Genomic DNA, 9342 nt, shown 5'->3' with positions numbered 1-9342 from the left:
AAGGGCATCCAAAATGGGGCGGACTATCATCCGCCCGATGCACTGTAGCATAGCGGACAATGGGTTATCCATCGTCCGCGCCCGATAGGTCGTCCGCGGATGATCTGCCGCCCGATGTCCATCGTCCGCCCCACTGTGGGCGACGCGGACGAAAGAGCGGACGATGCGACCCGTTTTTTATTTTTTAAAATTTTTTAATTCACCAAACACTATATATATACCTCACATTTTTCGTTCTATTTCACTCTTCCACTCTCTCTATTCTCTCTATTTCACTAAATACAATGAATCCCGAAGATTACCCAAGTCCGAATAGTCCGATGTTCGGTGGTAGTGCACGGTGGCCGGGTACATAACCAGATGAATATCGGCCCTTCGACTCCAACACCTAGTACGATCCCGACTTCAGCACGGATTCATACAGGCTGTCAGACATGAAGCCTTCTCCCACGCGCGCACATGCCCCACCCTGCGGCCGCTCCTCCTCCGCCGCCCCCTCCGCCGCCGCCGCCTCGGGATCCGCCACCAAAAAGAAGCGGACCAGGAAAGAGCCTAGAAGTTGCCGCTTCCGGTGAATAATGAAGAGTTCACCCCGGAGAGGATGAACTACAACCCGGATGAATCCATCGTCCTGACGAGGTGTTGGATTGATATTTCCGACGACCCGGTGTTCCCCAACAACCAGAAGCAGATCGCGTACTGGGAGCGCATCCCTGATAAATACAACGAGGGCAAGCCGCCTCACGCCTACAAGCGCTAGAGGGAGCAGCTCTGCAAGCACTGGGAGCAGATTAAGAAGTCGGTCAATTTGTTCTCAGTGGAGTGCGAGAAGTGCGAGAGGGAGCAGGGAAGCGGCGAGAATATGTCAGATGTGAGCGATAAGGCGATCGCGATGTACACTTCATTGTACGGCGATTTCAAGCACTACCAGTCCTGGCTCCTCTTGAAGGAGAAGCAGAAGTTCCAAGGAGGGATTCTGCCCCTATCGTATGCGGCGAAGAGGGCGGAGCACACCTTCGTCGGTGATTATATGAGCAGTGACATCGGCGCAACTCCAATGGACCTCAACCATCCGCTGTACGAGGATAAGAGTTCCGACACACCGATGTCCTCCCATCGTCCCTCTAGCGTCAAGGCGAGCAAGGGCAAGGCGAAGGCGACATCCTCACATTCTGCCCCCCGACCCCGACATCGGCTGCAGGACATGCCTACACGGAGTCGGTGGCCTCCACTGACTTTAGGATGTTGTTGGACACACACAACGCTCTCAGGCAGACGGACGACCCAGCTCAAGTCGAATACCTCAAGGATATGATCGAGCGCCTCCACTGCAAGTTGGGAATTTTAGACTAGCCTCTTTATTATCTGTAGAGCACTTTTTTCATTTCTATTTTATAACTTTTTTTTAATTAAGTAAATGTAGGACTTCCCTTATAAATTGTGGTGCTTTTTTTTTTTTTTTGCTTGATATATTTGCAAACATAAAATAAATACAAAATAGAAGTATATAAACTATAGAGCGCCCCACTGCAGGTGGAAGGATAGGAGGATAAAATGCTGACGTGGTGGAGCAAAGAGCGCCCTATAGGGCGGACCTTAGGGCGCCCCATTGTGGATGCCTGACGTGGTGGAGCATTGTGGATGCCCTAAGAAGCTCCCCGGAGCCTCTCTAACCTCCTGTCCCACTCGACAATAAAAATTTGGTTCTTCCCACAAACGATCAGTTTTCCCTAAGTGGTTATCCCCAAGCAACCTATCTACGTACTCAAGAATACGCTGAAAACGATTGAATTGCTTGCGAAGTCTACCTGCCTCATGTGGCTCGACATACTACCAGCATACCAAGTAAGTATTATGTAGGGATCAGATCACTCGGGATTCGCTAATTACCGGGACCTCTTTATTGATTGATCTCTGAGATGGCTAGTCTCAGAAATTACAAGCCAAGTACAAACGGTGATACAAGATTACAAGTAATCTAACCCACTGAGATATCTAACTATTACAGGTATAGAACCCTAATTAAGCCCTAACTATTCCAAGATTTCAACCATTGAATTCAAGTCCTTGCCCAATTAGTACCTGCACACTCAAGTAGATAGATCAGTAAATCAACACAAGATCCTTTCGGATCTTAGTAGCAACAAACAAATGCAACAAAGACAGAATAGTAAGGATATGACTCAGGTCACAACAGTGACTACACTAGGCCAAGGACCTCCCCACACGCTTCTACCACAAGTCACACGATGAGAAACCTTTGAATACTAGGTCAGAAAACCCTAGCTACACCGAATGTCACCCAGACTATTAGAACACTCCACAATCACCAGCAACTCACAAGATCCTCTCAAGTACTCACTTCTTGACCACTGCTCTTCACCAAATTCTAACCCTAGGTGAGAATCCTTCAAGCACTCTGTTGGAAACCGAGAAAGTCTCCAAACTCAAGATCTAAACCGATAAGATCCACTAAAACAAGGATCAATCGGTGTAACCCAAAGATCTGAGGAGTTCACCGGCGAAGTCGCCTGAAAACAAGAGAGAGAAAGCATAGAGAAGACGGAGAGAAAGTTCTGGAGTGTGAGAGGAGAGGAACTGAATTTGGGTAAGTGAGAGGTCGGCCTCTCACTTAACAAACACAACACAGAATCAACGGCCACAAAGCTGGATCCAGGTGAGAGATACACGTGGCAGACATCGGTGCAGTCAAGGTAAGTAATGGATCAAGCCGGGTTGGGCCACCATTACACAAACATTGGGCCACAGCATTTAATCAATTGGATCAGGCCCAATGCAAGATTAAATACTTAAGGTCCAACTAAAAAAGTAGACCATCAATATTCTAACATATTACGTATGCAACACTGGTTCACAGAAATGTAGTAATCGTGCAACATACAATCGACATACAGTATCCACATACAATACAAAGACAACCATTTAAACGACAAATAAGGTTTATGCATGTTGTATAATAAATTCATAAATAAGACAACAAAAATTAATTTTACTTGCCTAGCTTGTATCTTGGATATTTGATCCTGATAATGTACAATTGAATATCAAGGAACATTTTGTACTGGGGTAAATATAGTTAGTGTAAAAAATATATCAAAATACATAAAAAATGTATGTACAAAATATGTAACCTGGTGCCATGTGGGGATGGATAGGCAGTTCCAATACCTTGCTCTCTATTCGGTGGATGTTAAGGCTTCCATTTTTCCCCTGTTCACACTTCCCTAGAAATGTGCTTATGCTGTAGAAATAGCACTTAAAGATCCTCTGGTTCGTAACAAAACTGCACTTTAGAGCTCGAACTGACCATCTAATTCAACTGTGACAACATATACACAATACAAAAATTACAAACTCATACTCCCTCCTCAGTTTCACCATAAGCCATAAGTGAGCTATATCTTTTTTAGCAAAAAATAATATCTTTCTTCTTTTACTTTGTTCTCTAACTTACTCTACTCTCTCTTCATTCCTTTATTGTTTTCTGTCTCATACTTCTCTCTCTCTCTCCACTTAACTTTTTAAATATCAATTTCTTAAATCTTGTGCTCAAAAGAAGCGTTTGCCTTATGGCGGAAAAGAGGGAGTATTTTAAAGACAAATGATATCTATCAATTATCAACCCAATATCTACATATCAAAAATTCATACCAAAATTTTCAAAAATTCATCAACTAAGACCAAACTGGATAGAATAGGATGTTATTCATCCCAAAAATCTAAAAAAATCATCCAACATTACAATCATAAATTGCACAACTACAGTAAATAATCGGCATAAATTCCACAGTTTCAACATAAACTCTAAATTATCAAACTGGGAAACCAACATAATTTAACAAAATAATATGCAATAAACATAGATAAAAGAGAAATACAACAACATAGAAGAAAAAGTACCAGAATATCGCCGGAAATCGCTTGGAATTTCCGAAAATCCCACAAATCGCTGAAAATTTTTGTTGCCTGCTTCTTGTCGCAAATGGGGGAAATGATTTCAGAGTCCCGATTGTATTTAAGTTAGAGATGAATAAGGATCATGCGTCTTTTAATAGTCGCATAAGGCTCACACGTCTTTCCTTAATGAGACAAATGATCCTTATGCGTCTCTCACAATTTCGCATTTAAAAAAACAAAAAGAGCTTCCCTGATTGGGAAGCTCAATGGTAGAATACACCCTAAAAAGAATTTCGTTGTTTCCCAATAGATCACCTACATCATTGACTTCCCAAGAATGGAAATGAGCGCACAGTCTGCCTTCGGACATGGTGTGTGATTTACGATTTGATGATTGATGCACGGCCATGCGTTTCGAGATTGATACGCACGGTATGTGCAAGATATGCAGGTGTTCTGTTGTCTTTTTCTTGACTGCCAACATCATCATTTGATCATTTTACCTCAGACCTACAACCTGTAAGACCAAACTAGCACTAAAATGCATCTCTAAATCAACACAAAAAAGTGCATAAAATTAAGAGGGGAAATCATGCAAAATGTTATCACATCAGCATAATAGAGTTTTTAATCATAAATCAATACATTTCAATGAACTGATAGAATAAATAGAGTATCAAAATAAGGCTGATTAAAATTTATTCCACAGTTCATTTATTCAAAGGAAAATATATAGTTTCAAATTATCAAATTCATGAATTGTGTAGAAGGGACAAAGTCTCAAAGTGTATAGAAATCACATAATCTAAAGGAAAGGCATATTTTTCATTCGACTGTACCAGTAGATTTGAAGATTTGGGGATGTGTAGCGTTCCTTGATCTCTTCTATTTCGCTCAACTCTAGTGATGAGCCGATGTTAATTGTAACTTGAAGGGCTTGATTTCCGAGATCCTCTTGTTCCTCTAGTATCTTTATTGCTGACATGTTCGCTGATTCTGAACAATCATCAACAGTTATTTTTTGAAGTGTGGATATCTCTCCAATATCTAAAGGAATCTCTTCCAAGTTCCACAAGGAAGAAAGATAAAGCGTCTCCAACACTGGAAAATTGGATTTGTCCACAATCCAATTAAACAAACTATCACAATCATAAATGGTGAGATCTTTCAAACTATGAAATATATGTTTAAAGCAATTCCATTCTGCTCTTCGTACTGCATCCGATAATTCAAGAAGTTGAAGATGAGGTAATGAAGCAATCATTGCCATACCCCTCTGTCCAATAGAGCAATTGTCTAAAGTGAGCTCTCTGAGGGAATTCGGTAGTTTAAAATCATCATCTATATATAGCTTTCTCCAATACCATAGGCTTGGCAATTCAAACTTGCTTGGGGAACCGATTCTTAGCGATTCAAGCTTACTTAAGCAGCCAACATTATTCAGATGAAAACACCGATTTAGCTCAGATTCCACTTCAAACTCGTACATGATATTCAATTCTCTAATGTTGGGTATTTTGGTACACAACTCCACGCTGAAAATGAGATTCCGTACTGTTTTAAGCGTCTGTAAGTTTTGTAAAACAGAGACGTCACCTGCAGCAGGAGGATTAACTGAACATGATTGCAATCTATATGCCTGAGTTGTGGCATCCTCCAAATATCAGATGGTAAAACAACTGAGTACAAATTAAACACAATCAAAGTTTGCAGACTCCAACATAGTGATATAGAACAAGGAATTTGCCTAATTCCATGAGATTCATGGTAGATGTAGCGCAAGTTGATTTGTTTAAGAGTGTCTAGCATACACTCACGATTACAAGAAAACACTCTCAACAATCTAGACTTAGAGGGCGCTTCTCTTTGCCAACTCAATATTAGAGGTCTGAAAACTGATGGCTTTTTTGAACTCGGAGATTCTTGATGGTAAAAACTTGCTGATCTTTCATCAAATATGTAATGACGCCTCCCATCTAAGTCTCTTTGCACACAATAAAAGTCTTCCTTCTGTGCTGTCTTTATGCACAACTCTCTTACAAGATCATGAACACAATAATATTCTATTTTATTGTGTTCCGTCAAACTACCAACTAAAAGAAGATTCCTATCAACAAGCTCCTTTACGTAACTCTCTGCAACTTGTTCCAAATTTTGGTTTTTAGATGTTCTTATGAATCCCTCTGCAACCTATAACTTGATAAGACGAGATATGACTATCAGATGATCTTCTGGAAATAATCCCAAGTAGAGAAAACATGATTTCAACCAAACAGGCAAATGCTTGTAACTCATATACTCCCTCTGTCCCATTAGAAATGCAACGTTTTCCTTTTTGGGTTGTCCCACTAAAAATGAAACGTTTCCTAAAATGGAAACATCACTCTCTCTACTTTTCCCTCTCTCTTACTTTACTCTCTCTTCATTAACTCACAAAACAACACTGCATAAAATCCCGTGCCGGAAACCAAATGTTTCATATTTATTGGGACGGAGGGAGTATAATATGCTGGATGGTTTGTTTCCCTCACCTGAACATTCCATAACCAAGCTCTTGTCTTTTGTGATTTCCTCCCAATACTCTTGGGTCCTCGGAGCTTTTCCAAGTAGCCCACCAATCACATGGATTGCAAGTGGAAGTCCTCCACATTTCTTGACAATGCTCTTCGCTATTTTTTGCAACTGAGGAGGGCAATTTTGTTGTGCAAATGTCACTTGACAAAAAAGGTCCCAACTATTTTGATAATCAAGAAAACCAACAGCAAGTGAAGAGGAACCAAAGTAATTAACCACTTCTTGTTCCCTGGTTGTCACAACAATTCGGCTTCCATTACCATTTTCCGGAAAGAAAGGCTTAATCTTTTCCCAAGCCGCAACACTCCACACATCATCCAATACAATCATATATCTCCGACCAAATAAAGTTTGATGCAACCTTTCACCTAGTTGATCATCGGTAGTATTCTCGATATCCCCTGCTCGTAGGCAAGAAAGAGCTTGTGAAAGCATATGAGTTCCATTATAATCTTGAGACACAGTAACCCAAGCACGAACATCAAAATGATACACCACAAGTGAATTTTCATAGACATTTTTGGCAAGAGTGGTCTTACCAGCGCCTCCCATTCCAACAATTGGGAGTATTCTCCGAGAATCGTTTCCAATGAGCTCATCCAGAAGCTGTGCCACATAGCCATCAAATCCCAGCATGGTAGTCTTAATAGCTGGTGATGAAGACGATGATGATGGTGGAGGCATTGAACAGGCGGATGGAGTTTCCTCTTTAAACTCGATAACCTTATCCTTGATGGAGCTCATCTCTCGTATCATTGTCTCAAGGCGAGGAGTCATTGTTAGAGTTTCTGTAGCAGATGAAGCACTAATTCGATGAGCAGCATCAACTTCAATCATGTCTTCAGCTTCACGAGCTGCGTCCCCAATCAGCCTCATCAGATCTTCTGCTTCTTCGGAATAATTCTCAACAAAATCGACGAGAAAATCAACCGTTTCACGAAGAGATTGAAACTGGTAGTTGTCGAAACAAGTGGAAAGGAGACGATGAGACTGGATCTGATCCATAGTATTCAGCAACGAAACAAGAGATGCATAAGCAGACGCCGCCATCTCTGATCCGATCAACTTTTGATGTTTGTTTTGGCAAAATCAACGGAAGGGAAAATAAGAAGTGGAGTGAGTACAATGACTGATGCATAAGAAATTGGATATACAAAAGCTGACAGAAAATGCAAAAAAGGAGCCCCTTGAAAAGCGTGTTCTGTTGTCACTACTCACTAGTGTGGGCCACAGAAATTAAATAAATCAAATAATGCATAAACCATGAATTAATAAATCATTAGTGTAATTATTATTCTAACAAATACTCCCTCTGTCCCATTAAAAATGCAACGTTTTCCTTTTTTGGTTGTTCCACTAAAAATGAAACGTTTCCTTAAATGGAAACAACTATATCTCTACTTTTTCATCCCTCTTACTTTACTCTCTCTTCATTAACTCATAAAACAACATTACATAAAATCCCGTGCCAATTCTCAAATGTTGCATTTTAAATGGGACGGAGGGAGTACTCCATGTTTCCTTCCCTAGGTCATTACTTGTTCTATCTCGACTCGGCACGGAAGTTAAAAATTTTAAAAATAAATATATATATATATATTTCATTCGTCTTAATTAAGTTGAATCACAGCTTTTTTTTAGTTGTTGTATTTTAATTTTACTCCTTTTTACTCGTAGTCATATTCAATAAGAGACTTAAGTATTTTGCTGTAATTAATTTATTCTACTTTCTATTTTGAAGTTATTATATTTCTATTTGTTTTGTAAATATTACTCCCTCTGTCCTTTTTCCCAAGGTATTAGACCAACTTTCCTTTTTGGGATGTCCCAACATATTAGACTCGTTTCCTTTTTAGCAAAACGCATCTATCTTATTTTATTCTCCACCTACTTTTTTCTCTCTTCTCTCTCCTACTTTTTTCCCTCTCTCATACTTTACTCTCTCCATTTTAACTATTTAAATATCAATTCCTTAAATCATGTGCCCAAAAGAAGTGAGTCTAATACTCCGGGACGGAGGGAGTACATTTTTACTATACCTATAGTAGTACTTAGTTATGAATAACTGTCTTAAATAATTTTTATTTTTTATTATATTCATATTAAAAAATTCATAAATATTATATCAATTATTTAGTCACGGGATATATTTTTTATTTTTTATTTTATTTTTCAAAAATAGCTTATAGTTTGTATGAATAATTTACGATCAAAAGATTTACTATAGTATTTTATTTAACAAAATGAAATGAAAATGATTGATCGAATATTGAAGGGCTAAGGTAATGAAAATATCGTACCCCCGAACTAAAAATCCTGGATACTAGTAATTGAATGTTTTGTTTTTAGTCAAAAGAGGAAGTGACTCAACTTAATAGAGACATTCCAAAAATGAATACGACTCAACTTAGTGGGACAGAGGGAGTACTTTTTCCATCTTCTATTAGTTGGCACCAATATCATTTTTCGTCCAAGTCCTCAATCAATTATACTCTTACGTACGTTTTACTTTATCCGTCCTCCATTAGGAGTCTAACTTTAGTTCAGCACAGATTTTAAAAATATAGAGGCCAGTGGATGAGTAAAGATAGTGGAATGTAGAGCCATTTTTATATATTAGTTTTATTATAAAATGTGAGAGGAATTGGTTAATGGAAAGTGAGGTGTACCTACCATTTATAATAAAAGTGAATCCGGGACTCCTAATGGCGGACGGAGAGAGTACTACTTTTGGTAATGAACATCACTTTCTACTAACTCTTTCCACACATATTTTATTATAAAAATAATATACTCTCTCCGTACCAAGTTACTTGAGTCGTATTTCATTTTGGGTTGTCCCAAGTTACT

The 9342-nt window shown here is 39.2% G+C and overlaps 1 protein-coding gene across 5 annotated transcripts; it reads right to left on the bottom strand.

Annotated features, from left to right (window-relative positions):
• Positions 1–1878: 1878 nt before the first annotated feature.
• Positions 1879–7589, bottom strand: LOC125203742 (putative late blight resistance protein homolog R1A-4). 5 transcript variants are annotated; one of them, XM_048102172.1, is made up of 4 exons: positions 4758–7589; positions 3922–4435; positions 3153–3340; positions 1879–3044 (listed from the first exon to the last, which is right to left on the bottom strand). In XM_048102172.1, exon 1 carries the CDS (start codon positions 7540–7542, stop codon positions 6349–6351), a length of 1194 nt encoding a protein of 397 aa, XP_047958129.1. In that variant the 5' UTR covers positions 7543–7589; the 3' UTR covers positions 1879–3044; positions 3153–3340; positions 3922–4435; positions 4758–6348. The 5 variants fall into 5 exon arrangements, with proteins under 5 accessions (XP_047958129.1, XP_047958130.1, XP_047958128.1 ...); XM_048102173.1 differs by having other exon boundaries at positions 1879–3340; positions 3922–3993; positions 4238–4435; XM_048102171.1 differs by having other exon boundaries at positions 1879–3340; positions 3922–3990; positions 4238–4435.
• Between the last annotated feature and the right edge of the window lie 1753 nt (positions 7590–9342).

The sequence above is a fragment of the Salvia hispanica genome, chromosome 2 (genome assembly GCF_023119035.1).
Source record: "Salvia hispanica cultivar TCC Black 2014 chromosome 2, UniMelb_Shisp_WGS_1.0, whole genome shotgun sequence".
Taxonomy (NCBI): domain Eukaryota; kingdom Viridiplantae; phylum Streptophyta; class Magnoliopsida; order Lamiales; family Lamiaceae; genus Salvia; species Salvia hispanica.
Note: the sequence above shows the minus strand (reverse complement) of the source record. Positions and strands in the feature narration are given on the sequence as shown.